Source organism: Barbus barbus (assembly GCF_936440315.1).
Source record: "Barbus barbus genome assembly, chromosome: 35".
Taxonomy (NCBI): domain Eukaryota; kingdom Metazoa; phylum Chordata; class Actinopteri; order Cypriniformes; family Cyprinidae; genus Barbus; species Barbus barbus.
Genome location: NC_136763.1, coordinates 11,627,624 through 11,655,024, shown reverse-complemented (window position 1 = coordinate 11,655,024; position 27,401 = coordinate 11,627,624). Strand labels below are relative to the sequence as shown.

At 38.7% G+C, this 27,401-nt stretch overlaps 1 protein-coding gene across 1 annotated transcript in view; it reads right to left on the bottom strand.

Moving 5' to 3' along the window:
- The window catches only part of LOC306855167 (forkhead box protein J3-like), a 108,808-nt gene that overhangs the window by 47,104 nt on the left and 34,303 nt on the right, over window positions 1-27,401 (bottom strand). Inside the window, exon 2 of the mRNA XM_079393640.1 lies at window positions 20,641-21,065. Coding sequence (XP_079249766.1) covers window positions 20,641-20,961 — 321 coding nt within the window. The 5' untranslated portion in view covers window positions 20,962-21,065. The remainder of the gene's footprint in view (window positions 1-20,640; window positions 21,066-27,401) is intronic.

The window sequence follows — 27,401 nt, the reverse complement described above, 5'->3', positions numbered from 1 at the left end:
CTGTTTGGTAAACGTGCACCAGCACCTATCCGACAGCAGTACTCATTTATTTCTGTTAGAACCGTTTGACAAAGACCGCGAGTTGCGACCCGAACCCACATTAATTTACAACATCAGGTGGGCAAAATTATTTATTGTCTCATGTAACACAAGCAATCAAACCAATATTAGGCATTCTAAGTTGGTGCTTTGAAGAAAAACAGACATGCAGCGCAACATGCTAATTAACAGAAAAAAGATGAGAACGCACTCTCTGTAAACAATACAAAATTGGCCTAAGTTAGCATCTTGTGATCACTCTGCCGGGCTTTCGAACAAATATGCATAGGCTAAATCACATAATGCACACAATTATAATTCTTCATAAAGAAAAGAACGTATTCAAATATGAGCTTTTACTGTTAAATACGATTGCCGTTATTATTGAATTTCATTAGTCCCAATCTCAACACACCATTAGATATGACATTAAGTGCAACTTGTGTAGATTTATTTAGTAAAAAGGCTTGACAGCTTCCTTTGGTGTATATTTGAGGGCTGCCACTAACGACTACTTTTATTTAGATTAATCTATCGATAATTTATTGATTAATTTTCCACAAAAAAAATCTATTTTACTAAAGAATATTTTAATAAACTATATTTTATCAAACCAAAATAAATTTCTATGAAATCCTATTTTTAAAGCAAAAGTAAAGTGCAACAGAGTGCAAGAAGCAAGTGTCCATCTCGGTCCAAATCACTGAAATCAAAGTTCAGTATTATAGTGTAAGAATGACAACATATCCACGTGTTCTAATCTACTAATAATAAAATTATAATCAAAAAACACTTTTTTAAAGGAGTGATTTAAGTTCAGGGCTCAAATGTCGGAGCGGGCTCTGATGCTCCGGTACCGTCTTCCTGATGGTAAGAACTGGAAGAGACTGTGGGAGGGATGGGTGGAGTCCTTCACGATGCTGTTGGTTTTGCTGGAGCATCGTGTAAGTCGGAAGGGGAAGGGGAAGTCGTGGCCTAATGGTTAGAGAGTCGGACTCGTAATCGAAAGGTTGCGAGTTCGAGTCCCCGGCCGGCAGGAATTGTAGGTGGGGGGAGGGAATGTCCAGCGCTCTCTCCACCCTCAATACCACGACTGAGGTGCCCTTGAGCAAGGCACCGAACCCCCAACTGCTCCCCGGGCGCTGCAGCATAAAATGGCTGCCCACTGCTCCGGGTGTGTGTTCACGGTGTGTGTGTGTGCATTTGTTCACTACTCACTGCTGTGTGTGTGCACTTGGATGGGTTAAACGCAGAGCACCAATTTCGAGTATGGGTCACCATACTTGGCAACACGTCACGACTTTACTTTTTACTTTTAAGGAAAATGTCCAAGATGGAGGGGAGAGGGGCACCGATGATCTTTGTAGCTGTGTTCACTGTCCGCTGGAGGGCCTTGCGGTCAGCAGCACTGCAGTTCCCGTACCAGACAGTGATGCAGCTGGTCAGCACACTCTCAATGGTGCCTCTGTAGAATGTGGTGAGGATGGGTGGAGACATGCTCTTTTCAGCCGGTAGAGAAAGTGTAGGCGCTGTTGTGCCTTTTTGGAGAGTGGCATGGTGTTGGTGGTCCAGGTGAGATCCTCTGTGATGTGCACCCCCAGGAATTTAGTGCTGCTGACTCTCTCCACAGTCGAGCTGTCGATGGTCAGTGGGGGGTGGTCAACGGAGTTTCTTCTGAAGACCATCACAACCTCCTTTGTCTTCTCCACACTGAGGGACAGATTGTTAGTGCCACACCATTCAGCCAGCTGTGCCACTTCCTCTCTGTAGTGCGTTTCATCGTTGTTGCTGATGAGACCTACCACTGTTGTGTCATCAGCAAACTTGATGATGTGGTTGGAGCTGAACTTGGCAGTGCAGTCGTGGGTCAGCAGCGGCTGCTCCGGGTCCCAAAGACGGTGCTTTTATGTCTTTTAATGACGACTGTTCATCTCCAAATAGTGTCAGTTTACCGCTAACTCATAAGGAAATCACCCCAAAACTAATCTATGATCGTCAAAGTCTTTTGGACATCGGCAACGCATACAAACAACAACTCAGAGTGAGATACTTTTGATTATTAAAATTTAATGGAAGCATTAAAATGGATTCCAGAAAATAATGGAAAACAGAATTTGGTAAAGATAAAACTGTAAAACCCAAATTAATTAGACATGCTTTTTGATTAATAAAATTTAATTTAACCATTAAAACGGAGTATAGAAAAAATAAAATGGAAAAAAATGAATTTGGAAATAAAACGGATTTCATAGGGCCCTATAATTTATTATAATAATTTTTTTTTTGTGGTAATAAAAATAGATGTAAGTGAACAATGGCCTTTAAAATTACTTAAAATACATATATAATAGCAATGAGGCAAGAATAATAGGTTCTGATAATAATTAGTTAAAATACATCATGAATTATAAACAACAGAGCTAATGTGCAGTACGCATTACAACAAAGGCCTGCAGGAGGCTCCAACGGCCTGACGATTGTTTTTACACATTACTGTGTGATCTAATCCTTGTTTAATATTGACCAAGCACCATTTAATTCAAATGTCCACTTAATCTTTAATATTTGGCCATTAAATGCTACAGCCACTGTAATTAAATGAATATGTGGACATCCAAACGTGTAAACTCAGAGCGAGGGTTTGAGCTTTTATTTTGAAACCGCAATGTATTCTCCTGTGTTTGCTTAGGTTTTAAGATTAAGATGTAAGATTTTTGGCACAGAAATACTCTGTCATACTTCCAAATCGTTTTTTTTGAAACTTTGGCCATGTTTAGCATGAGAATTCAACTCTTTAACAGTGTAAATAACTCTGAATGCACCAAACAGCATCGTACCCCCCCCCCCTTTAAGAATTTTAAAGTAAATAATTTTTACTTCATATTGACAAAACAAATGGTCATTAAAATCACTTAAAATATATAATATAATATATTTCCATTATTCAGCATTTTAGAAATGAAAAAGTGAATTATGTTGTACTAATTTTACAGAAGCACAGTCATCGAATATGTTCCCTTGCTCTAAATTGACCTAAAAGTGAATAAATACTTCTAAAACAAGTGCAGAGTGAGAATGCCAGCAAGGTTTTTGTCATGAGATTTTAAAAATCCAATTTATACAAAGTACACTACTATTCAAAACTTCAGGATCAGTATGTTTTTAGAAGGATTTTTTATTAAGCAATGACGCAATAAATGAATCCAAAATGACAGTAAAGAGATTTGACTGACTTCAAATAAATGCTATTTTGTGTATCTCATATGTTTCCAACATTGATAAGAAATGTTTTTCTGAGCACCAAAAGAGCATATTTGAATGATTTCTTAGTGGATTAGTGACCCTAAACTTTTGAACAATATTGTAAATAATTAGCTAACTTCCTCTATGAAATTACCTGCTGACAAAAAGCAATATCACACATTTTCATTTCCCAACATGAATAATCAGCTTCAGGTTCTGATTCAAGTTATCTGGACGCAAATGTAGATGTTTCTATAATACAAAGACAATGCCAGAACAAGAGGTAAGAAATGTATCACAGAAGAATTTTACACCACAATAAAAACATTTTCAAATAGGCAAATAATCCAGAAACACCAAACTGGTGGTGGTACATAACACAAAAGCCATGTGTATTAGTCCAGCAAAAATCAGGAATCTCACCGAGGCAGACAGAGAACTTGGCACTTATGTGCGGCATAGCTGTGTTGAGTTTTAAAGAGAGAGCTCTTTGCTCCGCTCTCCTCGGAGGAGCCGCAGAAGGTTATGAAAGATTGCAAAGCAAAGAGACGTCTCCCAGTTTATCCTCTCTGAAAGCCTTCGTGTGCTCTCAGTTCCAGATGAGCGATCTGATGAGAACCATTTGTCAGGCCCTCCTCTTAATTATCAGCCGGCTCAGAGCGGCATCCTGCAACAGCCACTGACAATGGCACTTTGTGCCTTATTCAGCACTGCTTCATAACCGCTGTCAGAGACACAGGGAAAAAAAAACACAAAAAATACACTTGTGCATTACTTCTAGTCTATTATAGAAGCGGAAGGTACAGCCGTCGCGTTACCGTGCCACATGGATTGGCGGGAAGGAAAATCATTTAAATGTTATAATTTAGGTCCATGCCAACAGATAAAACACAGGGTTAAGGAGCTGCGTGGGAGATGTCGCTTTATAATCAGGGCTACGAGGAAGAAAATGAGAAGACAGTTGGGCAGAGAGCAGATGATATTAATGCTAGGGGGGAAAATTGGTTTGTGGTTAGCTTCAAAAAGCGTTTAAAAACTGCAAGTGGTTAGTGAGCAGTCTGTCCAAACAGGAGTGAATCTGTGGTATTTTAAGGGTTGTTTACTACCTTGTAAATAGAGAGACACTATATTATTTTATATATAGCCTAGTAAGTAAACAACATATTCCTCTCTCCATCTCCTGAAGGTCTGTCATACACTTTTTACAGTTTACAATATGCAAAGAACTATCAAAAATCAGCTCTTTCCATAAACACAACACTGCACGAAAACCACATTTACATCACATTCGAACAAAAGGTTTTTGTTTAAATATTTTACGAATCTCCCCTGATGAAAGAACATTAAGGCATTTAAATGACCTTACACATAGTACTTACAATGGAAATAATACATTCAGAAACGAAGACTTCATTTCATTACAAAAACAACCAAATTAACTAGTTCCAGTCAGGACATCATTAAACAAATTCTTTCAATTCCAATGTCAAAAGAATAATTTAGGTTTGGGTCCATGTTGTGATGTTACATTTGAAGAATAAGCAACTGTTTTTGCATGTATGAGGAGTTATATCTAACTGGCTGTAGGAACCTCCGGGAAATCCATAATAGAACATTATCATAATACTAGATGCAATATGTACGCGGTTTCTTTCGCTCCGACAGACAAAGAACTGCAATCTGATTCTTTGACATCTTTTGGTATAAGCCAAGATACTGTTTTTAAGTCTGTTGATCATTTTAAATATGTAAACTATTGTTTTTTGCTGAAATACATTAAAAATTCTAAATGCACTCTACATGAGTGACAGACACGGCACAAAGCTTGTTAGATTTTTAATTGTTAATTGTTTTCTCTTATACTCATCAAGGTTGCATTTATTTTACCAAAAATAAAAAGTCATTTTGTGGAATTATTATTAAAATGCAAAATAACTTTTGTTTTCTATTTTGATACATGTTAAAATGTAATTTATTCCTGTGATGGCAAAGCTGAATTTTTAGCATCATTACTCCAGTCTTCAGTGTCACATGATCATTCAGAAATCATTCTAATATGCTGATTTGGTGTTCAAATACCATTTCTTATCATCACTGCTGAAAACAGTTGTGCTGCTTAATAATCTGTAAAAACCATGATATATATTTCTCAGAATATTTTGATAAATAGACAGTTTAAAAGAACAGCATTTGAAATATTAACCTTTTGTACCATTATAACAATCCTAGCCCTTACTGACCCCAAACTTTTGAACCTCTGATGTTAAGAGAGGAAAACCGTATTAATTAATTAATACTTAAGATTTCATGTGTCAATTTCATATTGTGACAAATGTATTGCAATATCACATTGTACCTTTTTTTTATTATCTCCACCTCTAGTATGCTCCAAATGTCCAAAAAACCCTCAAATATTCACTGGTGCTTTAGATTTAACAGCTAACAAAATGGGAACAGGCCTGAATATGTGAGGGTCACCAGCAATCCCCGAGTTTGGAACGGCCACTGCGCACAAGTGGGTGATGAAGCGCCGAGAGAAGAGCGTCCTCAGCACCACTAGTGAACGCAGCACTCATCCATCGCAGCTGGGAGAGTCGCCATTAATATTACAGGTGCTTAAAGCTCCATCCAGTCAATAACCACTATTACAGCCAATGGAGCTAATGAGGGGGGAGCAGAGGTGACCATCCAGCTCCCATATGCACAATGCAGCCCAATATCTCAACACTACTGTAAGATAGGGACTGTTATGTGAACACTTCATTGTGCTAGTGGCCTACAATCAGCACGAGCAGATCAACGGAACACAACTGTTCAATTCAAATGTCGACAATTAGACTCTTTGAAAACAAAATCGATCTGCTAGAGGCTCTAACAGTGGTGCAACGGCACTGCTCATTTCCAAGAAAGGACTTAAAAAAAAACAAAAAAAAAAACACATCGGAGAGGCAGTTTTGGCAAACCAAGGGAAACTCAGCAGTCATGCTGACTGCGGACTGACACAAGAATCCCTCACACAACAGAGGCAGTCAATCAATCAACAGAAACGCACAGCAGAAGCGGCGAAGAGGGTGCCGAGGGTGGACAGGGACCCGTCTTTTACACCTTTATCCATCTGAAGCTTTCCCTTCAGGCAACGCTCTCCTTTAAACTGCAGTCGAGAAGAGAGAAAAGCAGATTCTTTGTGCTTTGACAAAAAGGGAGAAAAAAAAAAAAAATTACCCAAGTTTCCCCATTTGTATTCAACTTAACACAGATCCAAAAGTCACAACCCTCCTATAGAGTCCATTAGCAAAGTTAATGTAAAACTGTCAAGCACAACGACCCATAAATAATACATTGCTGAGGTGAGGAGAGGCCGGGTACCCTTCTGCTCACAGTCGTCCCTCTAGTCAGACACTCTAGCCCTCTACAAGGCCACATTAATTGTCTAATTCAGAGGCAATTAGCTGGCAGTGAGAGGTTGTGGCCTTGCAGCCAGCTGGCCCTGATAAGGAGGACAGAGGCTAGAGGGGCGGCAACCAGCAGTAGTAGCTCTGCCCATCTCTCTGCCTGCTGACCAGACTCTCCACTGCTACAGGAAGCCCACGTCACCTTGAAGAGAAAGACGACTGCCAACACAGCCTGGTTGTATAGCTCATCAAGACTTTTAAGGGCCATAAAAGTATTTGAACATTTAAAACATGCTTATAAAGGATCGTATATAATTATTGCCATTAGATAAAAAATATCAAACCAAGTGGTCAGTGGCATCTGCAATACATTACTACTATAGGCCTCACTCTCTCAATAATATATTTTAGTGCTGTCAATCGATTAAAAAAATATCTAATTAATCGCACATTTTTCTGAAATTAATTGCGATTAATCTCACCTAACATTAACGTTTTTAAATATACTTTTATATTGCATTAATTTCACATTCAGTCTTCCAATTAATGTACAAACAACATATTTGAGAAAGTATATTTTTAAATATTTGTTTAATGGCATCTTTATTTTTATGCCTGAAGGTCAGTATCACTGATACCAATTAATACTGATTTCCCTTTAAAAATGTTTCCCCCTAATATTTAACCATTGACTATAGCCATTCAACTTCACATTATAATTAAGAGCCATCAATTTTAACACTTATTAGACTTAAATTAGAAGTTATTTTTTAAAGTGAACTTAAAACAATCTTCACATAAACCCATTATAATAAAATAAATTAAAATATTTATCTACCTGTGCCCCTCAGCAGAAATATACAGAAATTTAATAAAGTTATCAAACAATAAATTCTAAACTAAATACAGATGGATCCTTAAAACTATAAAAGTTATTGATTTCCTCTTTTTTCTTTTGTTCTTGATGAACAGACATCACAGCAGCTGGGTTATTAGGTTATTTTTGGCTGCTATTTCTTTAAAAGCTGCTGCTGCTGAACATGACGCAGACCCATTTCAGCCTCTTCTAATGAATCGGGTGTGTTAGATGAGCGAGACAGTGCTAGGCTGCTCCAGGACAGTTTTGAAAACCATTTCAGAGACATCTTAATGTAACTCATAAATAACATATTACATGCGCACACAGTTTTATGGCAGCTTTAATCGCCTCTTTGATAACTGATCATGACATTGCATGCTTGTAGTTTCTTTCGCGATTTGATATGAAATGATACAGGCTATGTACGCGCCGGCACCTTTGTGCGTGTATTGAAGAGCATGAGCAGTACAGTTTCACCTGCAGCTGAAGTGAAGTTGAAGCGCGCGTCTGAAACATCTCCTGTTTGATGTGCTCGTAAAGACATTCTGCGACTGATTAAATGCACTTGTCAAGAAACAAGAGACAGAATTAGCAGTTACGAGTGGGGTGGCCAACCCTAGGCCCCGCCCCTATGTTAACGGCGTTAAATTAATACGTTAAACTGAAAAAATTAATCGCCTGCGTTAACGTTAATTTTGACAGCACTAATATTATATATATATATATATATATATATATATATATATATATATATATATATATATATATATATATATATATATGTATGTATATGTATGTAAGATGTCTGTAGTGTTTTTTGATAACCAGAAATTGTTTAAATGTTGATTCTGAACAATACATCTACTCTTTTAGAATTTAAAATAAATGTTTTGAAATGTTTTACTTATAACATGTGCTTGTTATTTTTAAGTGCCACTTTGTTTGATGTTTTGCAGTCTATAATACAATTACAGTTCTTCAATATGACTGCGGTGGCCAAACATTTTTGGAGCTACTGTACATGCATTTTTCCAAAGTTTCTGCAATAAATTAGAATGGAAAACGTGTATTGAGAGTGCTGACACTGATGAATAGGCAATCGTCAGTGAGGAATTAATGTGTCATATCCATGGCTGCTATGACCTGCGATTATCCAGAGTGATGCAAAGATGCTGGAGTTTTGCCTGTCAATGGCTATTGGATGGGAAGACAGCATTGATTTCTGGCATCTCATCCATCACTGGTTGTGCTCTACTGCTATGAGGCACTGTCATTCTCCTCTCCCAGGTAAAGGGTGAATTCTGTAAGGACACGGCGCCTGTGGATACATAAATACTGTAGCGACAAACTAATGATGATACCAGGCATGTGAAGTGCATTTTCTAATCTCGAGATGATTACAGAAATTGGGTTTCTGGCAAAAATGAAATAAATAATCCAAAAGACACATATGGCTTTGAAGCAGAGATCTTGTAATTTCTGCTGTTTCCTAGCGGGAATTTAAGTCAAAGGAGGGGGAAAAAAACAGGCACGGGATCAAAAAAGCCCGGTCTAACTCATTAGACCTCAAAGTCCTGGCTTTCCCAGCTACCAGCACAGACAAACCAAAGTCACCCAAAACCCAAATAGTAAAAGCATGGAGCTCAATGACATTTTCGATGTGGGAGCTCTATGTGAAGTCCCTGGGCAGTGTGCCATATCCTCAGTGACACCACACATATGGTGCCACTTGGTCTGCAGCTCCTGCCTGCTAAAACCATGTCAGATGGGCATAAAATGAGATGAAACATTTCTGCCATGGCACATTTCCTATTGTTAAAACTCAGCATTGTACTGGTAATGCCTTGGCAGGCCCGTTTAATCTTTAAATTCAAGTCTTCAAAAAAAGAACCGACAAGAAGGGTCAGGTTTGCTAAAGAGTAAGCAAAGTAAATGGGCAGCTTATGGGTAATTACTTCAAATCGCAAGTACTATTGTGTATGGCTGTGCAGCATTTGCCTTCGTTCTGGAAGAGGTGCTCCTCACGCAAACATCTAGATAAGTTAAATCCGCTGTTACACTAGGTCTTCATGCTCAACCATTTAGATTAAAATTTTTTCTCCTCATTCACAAATAAATGAGCAGATACAGACAGAATGTCCATAATAGAAGAAACATTTATGCTAATCATATTTAAATGTTTTTTGGAAGTTGTAGAAAATTTATTTTTATACAGAAATGAAAGACATGCTCATCTTAGTAGAGGTCTATGCAATAAAATATAAAAATGACTGCATATACTTCATTTATAGACACAATGTTAATTCACACAATGACATGGAGGCCCAAAAGAGAGAAGAGGAGAATCACAAACAATTCATTAAAATCATAGATGAAGAAAATCTTTTCAAAGTGAACTGCACAACCGCTTATGAAAATTACAATTACATTTTTTTCTTCTTTGTATAATGCCAGCGGCAGCGACAGACAGTCCAACTCCAGCTTAAGCAGATTTCAGAGAGTAGATTCGGAGTTAAAGGCGGATTCCAAGGACCAGACTCTATTTATAGCATGCACAAATTCATCATGGCTCAGCGCCTCTCTCTTGGGGCCAAATCACAGCAGCGATGAGAGGCCATGTTCAGGTCATCCCAGCTTCAATTAATAAAGAGCCGGGCATCCTTGCCAGAATGAAGGAAGCTGCTGACTTGTTTAAAGGCTGGCATGATAACCGTGTTGAAGTTTTTCTCTTTTTTTTTTCATTTATTTTTAAAAGTGGATTACGGAAAAAGCAAAAACAAGTATCTTAAGCTGAACAAGGCAATTAATTGATATGGGGAGGAGCGAAAATGTATAAACATACAACAGAAACATAAAAACAGAAATTTAAGCAGTAAGGTATGAGAGAAAGAGCAACCCCTTCTTCAGCTGTGACTATATTCAAAATAAGGCATGTCCTCGGATGTTTAATACAAGTGAATACATGACAATAATGTTAAGCATACAGCTTATTGGACCAACATTTAGGATTGTTTTCTTTTTAGCACATTCAAAAACACATTCAGATCAGTTTGGTTGAAGATTGCTTTTTTAACCCCTAAGTATCTGATGGAAAGGCAGCTGCTATTATTATTACAGTAAGAAACGCTAAAGAGGCCGACATTTCACCTAAGTTTACCCAGCATTAAATTTTCCATGTCAGGTATTGACTTTGTGTAACAGGTCTCATTATCACCGTAGATGGGGTTGAATCAATCAATGAAGGACAAATGATTGATGTTTAGTGGGTGAAGTATACACCTACATGCACAGTAGGGACCATGGGCTTCCTGTTGTCTGTAAGTTTACCCACAAGATATATCTTACAAGATATATTTACTTTTATTCAGCGACGATGTATTAAATTAGCCAAAAGTGACAGACAATGTTACAAAAAATTCTATTTCACATAAATGCTATTCTTTTCTATTAATTATTCATGAAATCCTGAAAATTGGTTTTCACAAAAATATTAAGCAGCACAACTGTTTTCTACACTGATATGATAAGAAAATCACAACAGAAGTCATTTAAGGTTACCTTTCCTATAGAACAATGTCTATACTTTGTTGTTTTATTAAACAAACTAAATAGCCTTATGTAATTTATTTTATTTACACGACGGCATGTCACTTCTGTCTCTACATGGTTGCGTGTTTACAATTCTCCTCTGCCCCTTGTATCGCGCACGGCGGAGTTCCGGCCTGATGTGTGCACACAGTGGGGGGTAGGGGGGGGGGGGGGTGTATTATAAAATATGGTTTAAACCATGAAGGCATGCCAATGAATATCACACAACCAGCGTGCAAATGTTGTGCAATAGTTATGCTGGTGAACGTCTTAAAAGTGGGGTATGCATTTTTTCACAAACACTTCAGTGTCGGGACAGTACCAAAACAAACTTGTAACCAATCAGCAGTAAGGGGCGTGTCTGCTTATGATGTGAGGAGAGAGCGCTCATCAGTGCACATGACGGACATTAGCCGAGCGACGACGAAAAGATAGAGATGGCAAATAAAAAACAAAAGAGGAAAACGTCTGCAGAACAAAAGAAGGCTTACACAGTGTCTACACTGGTATGTCTACACAAAGCGACCATTGAAAATCATTTGAAATTTGTGTCAATGTGTCAAATAGAACACAGCAGCAGTTTACTGTCGGGGATTTGTCGTGTCGCGGCACAGCTTCCAGTCTAGACAGCATCGCTGATTATAATGAGTTCTATAGTATTTTGTCACGCCGCGCCGCTCGTGTTTGTTTCTTCACAATAGGTGAGTTTCACAGAACTAATCATTGCCGTACGTATGTGTTGGGTGGAGCCATCAAAATGGGGGGGGGGGGGGGCCTTTTGGGGTAGGGGCATTTTTGTTGTCAACATTGGCTACCAGAAATCACTTACCCCACCTTTAACCTTGGTCAATTCACTATAGAGAATTGAATATGGACTAGTATTTGTAAATATTAAGCCACAAAAAGACTATTTAAACATGAATCCTGCATGTTCTGCGTGTCTGCGTTACTGAATGGTGCAGACGTTTACTACCCACATACTGAAGCACACGTGATGCTCACGGTGATTTCAGTGCCTGCGCGTCTCACTAAATGAGGACATAAATACATGAACAACATCGCCAAAACTGCTCTGAGAGTCACTTCATGAGCATTTTACCATTTCATTTGAGTGAAACTAGCCTCATATCACGCAGAAATGTAAAGGTATTCACAGCAACCCGTCAAAATAAAAGTTTGGTTTAACTTGAAGACACTGTGCCAGAGATATTGTTCAGTAGAATGTACACAATACTACTAATACTATTAGTACTACTACAAAAAATTATTAAAACAAATTATTAAGGAATAATCACACAACATTTCCATGTTTTATTGTGAATAGTAAATCCCCTCTGTTGCCAAAAAAATTAAGTTTGATTAATTTTCAATAATTAAAAGATACTAGAAATTAATGTCTTATGCCTTCATTTGATAACCAGAAAAATTACACAACACAGAATTTATGAGAAAATTAAATGAATAAGGCTATTTTAAGAAAACATTTGAATAAATTAAGTCGTTTTTATGCATTCAAATGCTTAGACATGATAAAACAGAGAATTTGGTAACAATAAAACATATGCTGAGAATAATTTTTTTCTTCCTTTTAATAAATTGATGTTTCATGACTTTAATTCATTAGACATGCTTTTTAGATTAATACAATTTAATTTAACCATTAAAAAGGAGTCCAGAAAAATTAAAACAGAAAAAAATGAATTTGGAAAAAACAAAATGGAATTTGGGAAAGCTGTAAACCTATGGGAAACACTGCGTATCTACAGTACCAATTGCTTAAAAGTAGTACTTCCTTTAATAAAAAAAAAAAAAAAAAAAAAAACAGTAGATCAAGACTGGTTACATGGCTACAACAGTAATGGTTAACGTGATTCAAGACGTCAGTTTCTTCCAAAAGCACTTCCAAAGACAACTCCGTGCTTTGCGAGGTGTAGCGAGTGCCCTCTCTGCCAGCTCCACCTGGTGAGCCGTTACGTTTTCTGCCCACCTACTCTGTGTGAGCGGTGGGGTACGAGTGGGATGGGGCAAGGTGAGGCTGGTGGGCGGGCGGCCAGGCAGGAGCTTCCTGACATGGGAGCCAGCCACACAGCAGGATCAAACTGGCTAAGGCATGAATCACCACCACTCCCACCACCGACACAGCCACTTCTGCTGCTGCCACAATTAAAAACACAGAGAGGCTGCAAACTAAATATATGCAACAACACAGGCTTAATAACTGCACGCTAGATTTTCAAATCTGTTTTACTGTAAGGTAACTATATTTTTAGAAAAAGTTGGTGGAAAAAACATGCAGACAACTTTTATCAATATGTATCTTAGCATTTGAATAATTTAATATCAGGAGGACGTTTAAAAATGAAATGCCCGACCACATAATGATCCTGGCTGGAGGATTAAACTGAAAATCAGAGTGCGCTGAAGCAATTTTATATCTTAATATTCCAAACCCCGCACCCCAAGCCTGAGTCGAGAGATATGATGAGTGCAATACCTGTGCTTCCACATTTAAATAAAAGCAAGAGGAGCTGGGATTTGGGCCGTTGAGTTACTTAAGAGATAATGTTCCCGGCTCGCAAGTAAATAACGCCCTGGGGGGTGGGGGGTGAGGGGGAAGCAGTACCCCAAATCACTTATTAGGAAAAAAAAAAAAAACGGTCAATCGCCCCTGGCTTCCATTATTATGTTGGCTGCCCAGCAGCAGGTGCAACCTTTGATCTGTTTAGGTTGGTGAGCATTTGCATTTCATAATGAGATCAAAGAAGCAGCTCCGGACACTCCACAAGTGCCAACAGCGTTTTTAAACAGGGTAAGACTCAAACTACCCAAACCGCAATTATCCATTAGAGCAGGCCGAAACCGCTTTGGAGCATCAGCGGCTATGGCGTTTGTGAGGAATTAAGCATTTGCACACTTTTGCAGGTGTAGAAACGGGAGAATATCATGCCGGTAGCGATGGAAGAGATTCAAGAACAAACATTTCAAGCTTATTTAAACTGGTTAAGATGCGAAAACTGCTTGGGATTTTCAGCGGTGCTTCAGACGAGCCGTCTCCTGCACAATGAGATTCAGACTTTGGGTTCGAAAGTGGGTACAGTGATGACCTGAAAAGTCACCCGGCCTTCCCGAAGCACTGCTGGTAAATCATCAGGGAGCAATTAGGCGAGAAAGTGCCAGAATCGCATTGTGTATTCAGAGGAGCAGCAGCCGTGGCAAAGCCATCATAAGCAGGCCGCAGTGTCACATCTGCTAGCTCCACACGTTTTCTGAGTGCCTGATCAGATTCCGGCCTGCTCTGTGGCTGGATTACAAACCTGTTGTGTAAACAGAGATTGAAAATTCTCGGAGGATAACAAGAGCTTTCGCGTGGCTTGGGTCCTCCATAATCCTCTAACATCCATACATTTAATGCTTTTAAACTGAGGTTTAGCCTGGTTGCACTCCGTTACAGCTTCTATATAAGTGTTCTGAGGTCAAACGGGATGAGGATGTGGGAACGCACGGATCAGGTGGGTTGCGATGGCTTTCGCTTCACCAGAAGCAGCTTTCAGTATCAGACGGGTCCATCTTGACAGCATTAAACATCTCATCAGTGACAAGTGGGTTTGACTGGGAACAGTGAGGCTCTCAACCCAATAGACAGCAAATGAATCTCATTTACTCTTTACACTGAGGTAGCTTGCATGCAGATAATTGGGATTATGAGAAACGGACAAAGGCGAGTATATTACATAAGAGCTTTCAAAAGAGATGAAGGATTATTTCTTGTGGTGACAGTCAAAGCAATATCTTGAATCTGTGTAGTGGCTACATAATTGAACACCACCCTGCTGTTCCGAGGCAGTAATACTAGATTTTTTGATACAAATCACATAAAAGAATTTGATCTTTAATTCAAACCACTGTGGGATTGTGATATAAACCTGCCTGCAGTAAAAATGTTGTGCTGAAAAAGGAGCTATATTGTATTAATTTTAGCATTCCACAACATTCCTCCTAACATGTTATAAGTTACAACAAAAAAAACTCTATACTAAAGATTTCAAAAGTACCAGTACTTTGGTCGATACAATATTCTTTAATGAATAGAAAATTCTAACTTTTATAAAATTAAAAATGTATTTACTGTCACTTTTGATTAATTTGATGTGTTCTTGAGGAATAAAAATATGAATTTCTTTAAAAAATAACTGAAATCTTAATGACCCCAACCTTTTAACTAGTAGTGTATAGGAATAGAAGCCCCACACACTGCGGTAGCTTATAAAAATACAAAGAGTCCCAATACAAAGCCAATGAGACACAAATAATCTGTTCAATTTCACATCATGAGTTATTATATATATATATATATCTATCAGGGGTAGACAATAAGGGAAATTTGCCACTGGCCCGGAGGGTCAGTGTCTTTTGAAGTTCACTGGCCCAGGTCAACGCGTCGGTATTGATCCCAATAATCACGAAAAAGAACAGTTTGCTTGAACAACATGAATAACATTTATTTTTTTTAAGGTAGGTTTAGTGCAAAGTGCAGCAAAACTGTGCAAAAACATGAAACAAGTGCAAATAAACCTATTGCATAGGATTCATTCTCTGTAATCACACAGCAATTCATTATATTATGTTCATACCATAGGTTTCATACACATTAACTTTTCTCTAACTTACTTGTCTGCATATGTGGGCATTGATCTGCAGAGCTCACAGTAAACCTCTTTTTTTTCTTGATCGTAGCCCAGCTAGGGGTGGGCGATATGGGAAAAATATCATATCACGATTTTTTTTAGAAACATCACGATTCACGATTTTATCACGATTCTTTGTCATGTTGGTTTTACAAGTTGTCTGAGCATTACAGCCAAACTAGAAAGACAAAGCCTTTCAAGGTAACAAAAAAAAGACATGGCAGATATTTAGGCCAAAGTGGGCGAAGATAAAAATCTGTCATCATTCTATCTTTCTTATTAAAAAATAAGAACAAAAGATACACATTACATATACACATAATATACAAATAAAACAAACAGTGCTTTATTTTCAGGTACAATAGGTGTATTTAGCAGAGAATTCAATGAAATTAAATGAACAAATATAAAAATAAAACACTAGACAGACTGATTCCTAAAGCAACTGTATTAAAGTTTTTCAGTCAAGAATAGAGAGTGATTTTTCTCTTTGCGTTTTGTTGTTTTGTTAACGTTAAATGAATAGTTCCCCCAAAAATAAATATTCTGTCATCTGTCTGTCAATTCTGTCATAATGTTTTATTTTTATACCATCATTTACTCAAAAGTTGTTTTAAACCTGAATGAGTTTCTTTCTTCTGCTGAACATAAATGCTATTTTGAAGAAGGTGGAAAACCAAACAGTTGCTGGTCCTCAGTGACTTCCATAGGATTTGTCTTTCCTGCTATCAAAGTCAATGTAGACCAGCAACTGTTTGGTTACCCTCATTCTTCAAAATATCTTCTTTTGGGTTGAGCACAAGAAATTAATAGAGGTTTGGGACAACATGTGAGTGAGTAAATAATGACAGAAATTAAATTTTAGGGTGAACTATCCCTTTAATGACAGTCGACAGCACGTTTAGTGTCCTGTCCCTTTAAGAGCTGCACGCATCTAATATACAGGCACGCATCTGTTTCTCTCTTAACTATTTACTTTAATTTTAGAGATAACCAACTGAGTCTGTATGTGAACCTTGTGTGTTTTGACAGTATTAGCGCAAAAGATAACTTGGTTGAGTAATCAGGCGCTGTTAGACAGGCTTTTTAGTGCGCGTGCTTCAGGTGTATGCGCTCAGAAAACGCGCACGTCAGACCAGCGCGCGAATGAAACATTTAACCAGCAAGGCTTGTGTGCAAATAATGTACTTTTGCGATCGCGAATAAGTGCAGTGTCCTGTCAGAGTAACTCTACTGCTGTATGTCGTGTTGTACAGTATATAGAGACGGAGGCACCAGAACTGTATTTGACAATGTGTGCTGTAGCACGATACTACGATATTTATTCAAAAGCAGATGGTGGAGACATTTTTATCGTGCACGATCAAAAATCGTCATATCGCACACCCCTAAGCCCAGCCAATTCCAGCGGTCTCGCCACTGGGGCTGAAACTTTCTCTGCCTTTTCTTTTCGTATTCCCTTTCGCTTTCCCTCAATTCCTCTGGTTATTTTCTCTTCCTTGCCTTCTCTTTTTTGCCCGGCGTTTGGCCAAGTGATGGGGGTTTCAGAAACATGTAGCCTAGCTTAATAGTAGCTATAGGTAGGTGCTGAGCAGCAGTGTGCAGTTTGCGTGCGTGACCGCGGGAGCGAGCAAGGCGGTGCAGACGCATAAACGCGCATAAACCCGCTGCATCTGTAAGGCTGTCGGGATCACGTAATGTGTTAGCGGTGGTTACCGAGACGATTTAACAGAAATCAAAACACAGAACCACAGGTAATTAATGTGAAATTAGACTTTTTTTAATCGAGGCATTATTTTTACTGGCCCCACCGGGCTAGTGGTTGGAGCGATCTGGTGGCCCTGACGGTTTTAAAAGTACGTCCGGGCCACCGGGCCAATTATATTGTCGACCCCAGTATATATATATATATATATATATATATATATATATATATATATATATATATATATATATATATATATAATAACTCATGATGTGAAATTGAACAGATTATTTGTGTCTCATTGGCTTTGTATTGGGACTCTTTGTATTTTTATAAGCTACCGCAGTGTGTGGGGCTTCTATTCCTATACACTACTAGTTAAAAGGTTGGGGTCATTAAGATTTCAGTTATTTTTTAAAGAAATTCATATTTTTATTCCTCAAGAACACATCAAATTAATCAAAAGTGACAGTAAATACATTTTTAATTTTATAAAAGTTAGAATTTTCTATTCATTAAAGAATATTGTATCGACCAAAGTACTGGTACTTTTGAAATCTTTAGTATAGAGTTTTTTTGTTGTAACTTATAACATATATACATACATATATATATATATATATATATATATATATATATATATATATATATATATATATATATATATAAATAAATGCTAGTAAAAAAACAAAAAAAACATGAGCAGTTAGTCAAATTCTGCATTTCACCAGCCACTGTGGCTTGTGGGGAAAATTTATAACCCTGGTGACAACCCAACTCTACAGTAACCGGTTTCATAATATTGCAGAGACAGAATGTGCTAAAATTAATCTCAAGCTGCATATCTGTCTACCCCTAATACAGCGTTAATATTTTTTGACCTTGATGAATTATCTATTCTTATTGACAGCACTTATTGATATTTCTTAAAAGTGTTGGCTAATGGAGTTCTATTGAGATGACTAAATGAGTTGCCGCCGCCTGGATTAGCCTGGTCTCATCTCTCCGACACAGCTAGAATTATCATAGAGAACAGACGTGTGCGTGCACTGGGTCGTAAATTCCTGCTGCCGACATCTCAGGGGGGATGTGGAGAGATGGAGGGCGATGACTGCACACAGACCTACATTCACCCCAGCCACACTCAGTATATGTGCAAACGCGCAAATATAGCAGCGCGCACTTCAGAGACAAAGGATCTCTCTAAAATAATAGTCAATGGCGGTCGAAGTGAGATTCTCGCTCTCCGGTCTATTAAAAGAAAAACTCGTATTGCTGTTATACAATTCTTAACACCAACTCTGTAGCTCTGTTTTCCCATCAGTACACGCTCTTCCGCCTGTGTGATGCATTTGTGCTGCGATATCCTGAAAGCCATTTTCCACATCACATAGTAGGATCGCAGAGCGCCTCGGTCTGTCTCGCACTATGCATTTAAACGCAAGCAGTTTCACAAAGAGTGCCCAGCATGCCTTTGATTTCAGTTATATCTTCAACTTATATTTACGTAAATAAAAATAAGCAAAGGAACTGTATCCAATTATTTCATTACTCTGTTTAAATGAACGCTAACAGACTACAGAATGCATATTTGGCCCTTTGTAAACTGACATATCGCCAGATTCTCAATATAATAGCTGTAACAATACATGATATAGAGATGGAATGTGGCAATTAGCGGCCATCATTGAGAACAGCGGTGGGTCGCCTCTTTCCAGGAGGCTTTTGAAAAAAGGCTACATTCCAGCAAAATGGAAAGCCGTCTCTCAGTAAACGTGTTAGGGCAGCAACCTTGTACAGCGATTTCAGTTAATTCAGTGAAAAACGCAGAAATCCATTTGTTATGTCTATCCAGCATGTAAAATGTGTGCAGAGGGGGGAGGGGAAAGGAAAAGAGAAAGGCTGATGTCACAAAACGCATTACAGGTGCTAGCAAGCAATTTAACTTACAGCCATCTTCCCAGGTACCACGGACAAAGTGAGAGCACATTTCTAGCAAGAGAATAAAAAAGTTCATCTTAAAAGAGTAAAAGCACCACGTTGACCCTCAAACTCACCTCAGAAATCTGCAAATACAAATCTTTTCAGTGAAAATAGCGTTATGCTTCTAGAGGGAAGAAAACTTAAGGAAATAGGATTGATAAATATGCAATTGAAACTCTCCTGCTCTGTAATCCACAGACAACAATGGGGTGGAAGTGTATGGTGCCACATGTTTGATTTGTTATTTTGATTATAGTTATCAAGTAAAACCTGCATCTATAAACATATTTTAAGATGATTTTTAAACTTACAAAATCATGTCTTGCTCTCATATCTACACTGACATAAATATCCGTTTTACAGCAGAGAAAAAGAGGGTGGTGTGTGTGAAAATATGCTCACCAACAGATAGACGCATAGATGCGCATACATGCACAGGGACGCGTCTCGCACGGATATGAACCACGTACATCTCGTCTGCCTGCAATAAAGCTATGCTACGGAGTCTATTGCCAATAAATGTCAACTGATTGGAAAGCTCATTCTAATATCAATTTCCATCTCCGCTCTTTAAAAGGCAATCAGCACGGCTTCATCTCTGTATATCATATGCTCCTTGAGATGGTGACACAGCAATGGCTCTCTCCAACATAATGGACTTCTATCAAGGCATCTGGCATGAATAATACAAGCCATGAAAGGCAGTTTTTCTCCCTCTTCTATGGCTTGTGTGGCTGGATCTGGCTGGGTGAATATCAACACACTTCCTTCTCACACGTGTCTCCAAAAAGAGCCTTTATTTTCTTGTGTTTAGAGAGACAAGATACTGTGTCAAATATTAATGGTCATAAAAAGATCCGAATGGCACTTTGCAAAATAGCAGCATGGCTGTTGCTTTGATATTTTCGAAACGCTCCTTGGCGAGGAAAGGAAGAAAAAAAAGCCTTGACAGCATAAGAAATGAGAATAATTTCACACATTAACCTTGGCAGTCTCCTCTGACTAAATTTAGGGCTGATTCGGTACACTGATTGAATTTAAGTGGAGGGACGTCACTCGTGTGCATGCAAATGTCTCTGACGGGCAGAAAGCAAATAATGACAAATTAACTGGCGCTTACAGTCAGCTTACAGTCTCGCCCCTTACCTTCCACCCGCTGCCGGCTTCCCTGTAATAGGGGAAATTGTCACAGATCCACTGGTAGATCTCGCTCAGTGTCATTTTCTTCTTTGGCGAGCTGTTGATGGCAAACGTGATGAGGCTAGCGTAGCTGTACGGCGGTTTGCCGTCCTTGTGCTGCTGCACCTCTTCCTGGTCCAGTGTGGTGTTGGGGTCCAGCAGGGCGCTCTTCTTAGCCATGCCCGGCCCGTGAGCGTTCTGGGCATCCGCTTTCTGAATGGCCGCCCGCATGGTCAGCTGCGGCAGCCAGTCCATGGAGGTCAAGCTGCTCTCCAGCTCCGACGTCATGGTGGCAGGTCGAGTGGCGGCGGCAAAGGAGGGGTGACGATCCGGTGACGACGCAGAGGCTCCTTCAGATCACTGTTTTTGTCGGCGTCACTCAAAAACGAAACCTGCAGAGAAGAGCGAGAGAGGGGATCATTATATTGCCCGACACCGTCAGGATATGAGCGATCGCTTCTGAAGCACGCCAACATTTCAATAGTTAGAACCACTCCAGCTGGAACCAATGTCATTTTAATTAGCACATTCAAACAGGCAGCATTTCTCTTTGGAGAGAAGCTCTAGAACAGACGCAGATCTGCAGACAAACCAAAAAAAAACATTGAGCTGCACAGACCGGCCAAGCCGTCTGGCCCACCTCCTACCTCCGGCCTGCACACTGCAGCTGACTCACACAACTGTAATCTGAGCCGCAAACTGAGTAAATGCTGTGGAATTGTTTTCACAACTGCCAGCCAAATGGGGGAACGGTTCACAAGGAATTCCAATTCTCCTGAGGGTAGCGTAACCCTTTCTATCTCCCTCTACCACCCCCCCTTCCATCTCTCTGCATTGTAAACAGGCCTCTGAGTCGTCGTCTTGCAGCACGGTCTCTTATTCCTGTCTGCGGCTGCACCCTACACCCACAAACAACCTTGTGTTTTAGGCACGCTGACCTCTCTGGCTCAAAATAGTAGCAAAAGCGTGAGGCCCGTCCTGTCACATAGGTACACGGTCGGGCGGCATAATCCATCTAAACTTCGTGCAGAACGTCTTATCGTGAAAATGACAACACGACTGGTAAAAAGGCATCAGGGGAGGGAATATCCCACATATTATTCAGACGAACCTCGGTTTAAAAATACCTCCCCAGTTCTCTCGGGAACCTCATTGAAATTCCTCTAGAATGGCGGAGAGCTAGCGCGAGCCTCTGAAATCTGATAAATGAGATGTCTGTGAGGCCAGTGCTATGACAGACAGTCTTTTTTTCATCATTCTGTCATTTCCATAAAGGTGAGTCATGACCCTCTAATTTAAAAGATTTTTTCCAGCACAAGGATGGGACCCTCTGATCCAGCTGTATGAAGTGCAAACTTAAAATTCTAATTTAGCATCCTCGCCATTCACATGCAGGAAACGAGCACCTTTGGGCACTTGCTAATTAAATTAAATCAAATCTATGCACAGTGGACTCTTCAATTTCTCATGCATCCAATCTGATTTTCACATAGACTGCAGAAATAAACTGCATTCACAAACTGAAACTGCTGCATGTTGCAACAAACAGGCAACCACCCTGAAAGCAATGCCAGGCAGCCAGTAGCCAAATAAATGTGAAAGGTAAGGCAACTATTCATGTACTGATAAAATAAACAGCCTGAACTTACTTTTGGAAAAAACTCTCTGCCAACTGCATAAATGTAAATGTATGGTTAGCCAGTATCTGAAGGTTTTCAGAGTCACATTATCAACATTTATAATAAAAAATCTAGACAAAAGAGTAGATGGCATTAATTAATATCCTGTGTTGACATGTTAATGTCATCTCAAACTATTTTAAACAGAATTTTGCATTTGTTTTCCATAACTAATGCAACATTTATGACCTTAAATTAAACTACATGAGAACAATTTATTTCACATTTTTAAAAAATGATTTAAAACCATACACATTCAAAATAAATTTGAACCCAAACACTTGAAATTGATTCAGAAAAAAAGGCTCATGGATATGTTGGATAACAACAGCGTCTTCAATAAAGGAGAATTTGTAAGCTTTGCCCTAGTCGATTATGACCATATATGCATTTGAAAGTAAAGACTACACAAGAAACACCAAAGCTGACTGTAGCAGATAAAACTGTGGGCAGCAGAGTCAGAATTGCTCAGAAAAACTGATCAAAATAAAAGAGTTAGATATCAAAAAAGCTTCAGATATAAAAAGCTGCAATAAAATAACAAGCAAAGTTCAAAACTTTCATATCAAGTTTCAACTAAGAAGTCATCTGATTTTTTTTTGGAAGGTCAGAGTGACCAAAACGATGCTAAAATACTTCAGGTGAACTTATAAAACACATATATAACAGTTCCTATAACAAAAAAAAAAAAGAAAAAAAGTTGACAATGCTAATTTGGACTTAGGATAAATATTTTCATATTTGTGAGGCTGTTCATGCCATGTGCATAATGCACAATGTATTTTAAGGCTTTGACTAATAAAGTAATACATTACAAAAATGCCAAATGATGCATACAGAATGAGGCATTCTGTGCACTTAATATTCACATCACCATCCCACAAACCACAGAAGTATCCCTGCAAGAATTCTGAATGATGAAATCTGCAGATAAAGTTTCAGGTCTCAAGCATCACCTACTTGCTACAGGGATGCTGCCATTTTAACTCCATGCACATCAGCTGGGAATGCACTGCTCTCAGGAGCACTGCTGTGGTAATTAGCGCACCACTGCAGTGCCAGGCAGTAAAATGCAGCCTGCATCTCCCCTCATTAACAGTGGCACCTGTACAGATGACTCTGTTACAGGCCTGCGCTGCAGAGGAGCATGCATTGACTGGCATGGAAAAGGGAAATGGCTGGTGGCCATTACGCACACGTCCACAGAGTTAGGCAGTTGAGTCTACTAAAGTCAGTAGCCCCCTGGGAACTGATTACAACAAATACATGTCACTGCTTTGCATTAACAAAATACTACTGAATACTACTATTTGAGCCAAAATGATGTACCGTTTGATACTAGAGCTGCAGAATGTAATTGTTTTTATGATGCTGATGTGAACAATTCCGCATTGATGCATGAACACAGGCCTATCATACATAATGTACTGTTTTATTGTAAATACCAAAGGCTAAACTTATATATAATAAGTATTACATACTTATCATATTACAAAATGATATTACAAAAAGTTGCATATGTGCTTAGGAAGCAAAGCACTTGTGCCTGATGTTTTGGTTTTTACTGAGTTATGTTACAGTTATTAAGTGCAATAAGCCACAAAAAAGATCTCAATGTGTTACTTGCACTGATTATCACACTTGAAGTGCACATGAAAGCCGCCTCTCTCAGACAGCATGTGATCCCAAATTCAGTTCTCTTTAGTAGTGGATTGCACTTGAATAGTCAGATAGACAGAATTATTTCAAAATATCAGTCTTGGTGAGCATTCAGGTAAATACAACTGTTTATGTCTTAATTGAACAGAAAAAAATGGGGGGGGAAATCTGATGTGTAACATTTAGGGCTGGGTATCGATTCAGATGTTCCGTTTCGATTTGATATCGAATCGCAAGCTCTCGATTTGATTCTTGATTTTTTGATTACATTCAGTGAATATAGTTTTAATACAAAATATATTGATATTTCAAAAAAATGAACCATAAGCATCAGTTTACAAATGGTGAATTAATAAAAAAAAATTAAGAACCACAGGCCTGTATTTTAAACTTCTTTATTTTGTATATGATCCTTTCTTAAACAATAATAGGGACCTATAAAATGTTCTTAATTTTTCTGGTAATCAGATGAAGGCAAAAAATAATTAAATTTATCCTAATCAAATTAAAATTAAACCCTTTTATCTTTTGGCAAAAAAAAGTGCTGCACTACAGAGGTTTACTGTTAAAATTTAAAAGAAAACAAATGGGGTTATTCCTTTAAAAATAAAGATTTATTAATATTTATTAGTAGTAGTAGTATTGAGTCTTAAAACTGCTAAATAGTAATATATTCTGATAGTTTATGCACGTTAAACTAAACCGCCATGATAAGCACTGAATGAATGACAGTCTTTCTGTTGTAACATCGCGCAAGGTAAATAAGGGTGACATATAGTGGAGAAGACTAATGATAAGAATCACATTAATCAGATCTTGTTTTAAATGTGTGCTGAAATAAATACCGGAAAAGATCGATTCGCGGCTTTTGAGAATCGATATCGAATCGAAGTCATTAAAAAAAACCCATTAATTTTGCCCAGCCCTAGTAACATTATATTTGACCTGTGCATTAACCTGCTGTTGTCTGGATCATTTATGTTAATCAAACAACAAAAGAAAATGGTAAATGCTTGACTGAATATCTTTTGCAGCTTTAATTACTCATAAATTTATTTGTAATTAACTAAAAACTATGCAGTGATTATTTTTACATTTTATTATATTTGTGTGTTATTTATTCTACATGCATGCTTCTGTTAAATAGATTTAAAACGAGGGGAAAAAAAGTAAAGCATTGTTAATATCATTCATAAACAAATTGTTACCCTCTGAAGTTACCGAATCTTATCGTGAAGATTCACACCTCTATTTCATACACATTTTCTATTTGACAAAAGGTTAAACATTTTAGTGTTTTAGGTGCTTAAAAGGAAAAAAAAAGTGGCCTTCCCTAAGTGAAATAAAATAAGTACTAAAATACCTCAATTAAAGCAAGTTCCTAGATTAAAGCAAAACAGAAATATTTTTTACAAATTATAAAAGCACAAAAGTATGCACTGAAAAGTAAATGTTTTCTATAAAACATAAAAAATTAAATTATATATATATATATATATATATATGTGTGTGTGTGTGTGTGTGTGTGTGTGTGTGTGTGTGTGTGTGTGTGTGTGTGTGTGTGTGTGTGTGTGTGTGTGTGTGTGTGTGTGTGTGTGTGTGTGTATGTATGCATGCATGCATGTACTGTATGTATATGTATATGTGTGAGTTATATGCAAAAGGTATGTTTCACTAATAAGGCCATGTTGAAACAATGAGAGCGGTTTAGTAACAACTCACAAACTGTGCAAATGCTCTGAGCGTTAATATTCATCTTCTTATAGACTGCATTAAGAAACGCTTGAGAATTCTCAAGGTAAAATATACAAAGGCAAATGAGATCCTACTGTAATTCAAAAGGCGACAATTACTGGGAGTAATCTCTTTCCAAAACTCAATATCATCCGATCACAGTGTTAAAAGAGAACGTTAATTGCTTTGGCACGCCGTATGCTCTCTCAGACGCCGTTTCTACGAGTCAAAGCGTGAACAATAAATATTTACTTTACGGAACAAACGCGAGCAAACTCGTGTGTGTACATGGATGTGTGGATTAGTAAGCAGACTTGTGGTGGAGAAGGCCCTGTCGGGGGGGGGGGGGGGGGTAACTTGGCTTCGGCAGAGGGGAATCACTCTCTGTGAGCTCCTTCCACAGCGCCTGAAGACCTGGCACACCGCTTCACAACAACAACAGTGATGTAACCTAGTAACAAGCCCTTGGCTTTTCTACTCCTAACCGAAACTCTGGCCATGTCTTCTACATCAACAACATTATTACGGCGTGTAGAAAGGCTTGTTGTCTTAGCGATCATGAAAGGGAAAACAGGGAGGGGTGGGAAACACGCTCACCTGCCCCAGAGTAAAAAGGAGATTCCTCATTTTCCAACGCCTCAGGCACTGCTCTTGGGTTATTTTTGAAAACAAGAATAACTAAAATAGCAACGGCTCATTGTTGTGCCTGAATGTCGAGTGCTGTAATTGTTTGCTGCGGCCAGCCCGAAGACTCATCTTCATTAAATGGAAAAGTAGGTAACAGCAACAGCTTTTAAATGTCACTCTTCCCTCTCCATTAAAGGCTTAATGGTTGCATTGAAACCACCCCCAGGATGAGAGCATTAATAACCCAGTCGTTACTCGCATTTTTAGGATGTCAATTATCGCTCCGCTACGCACACTGCCAGCCGAGCACATTGTTCGGCTTATTACAGCCTCCAGCAGATCAGGGCTTGTCACAGTGAGACCGCCGCTCATCCTGGCCTGTCGGATGCCAGCGCCGATCTCGGGCCTGCCAGAGAGACTCCTTTAAGGCAGCGCGCATAGACTGGGAGATCCGAGGCGTCGGAGTAGCCCTGTTCCAGTAACGAGGTCTGGCAGATACACATTGGCCGGGGTGCTGTGTCCTCCGAGCGCCAGTCTCATTGCTTTACATGAGGGCAGATTCCCACCTCCCCGGCTCAGCCGTCTACAGGACGCATGCATGTACTCCATAATTAATCTGCCAGTCACAGCAAAGTGCCACTCTGGCTGGAGAGAAATGGAGAGCTGCACGCATACGAGCAGCTGATAATCATAAATGTAGCACCGTGTTAATGGTAGGTTAACATGAAAGCCGCAGGATTTTAAAAAGCACAGAGGGCCAGGAATACAGCTAAGACAAATGGACACTGAATTCCCGTCAAATGCGCTCATACAGAGAGAATGCGTCAAAAAAAATAAAAAAAATTTTTTCCAATTTCTTTAAATACTGACCAATCAAATCAGTCAGTCATTTTTACAAAAAAGTGAATCCATTTTAAATTATATATAACAATGTAGCATCATCTGGCTTCTCTTGCGAACACTGTGAGAAAACTGCACTTTTTAATGCCAAACACACTACTTTGCATACAAAGCAATGCCACAGTATTT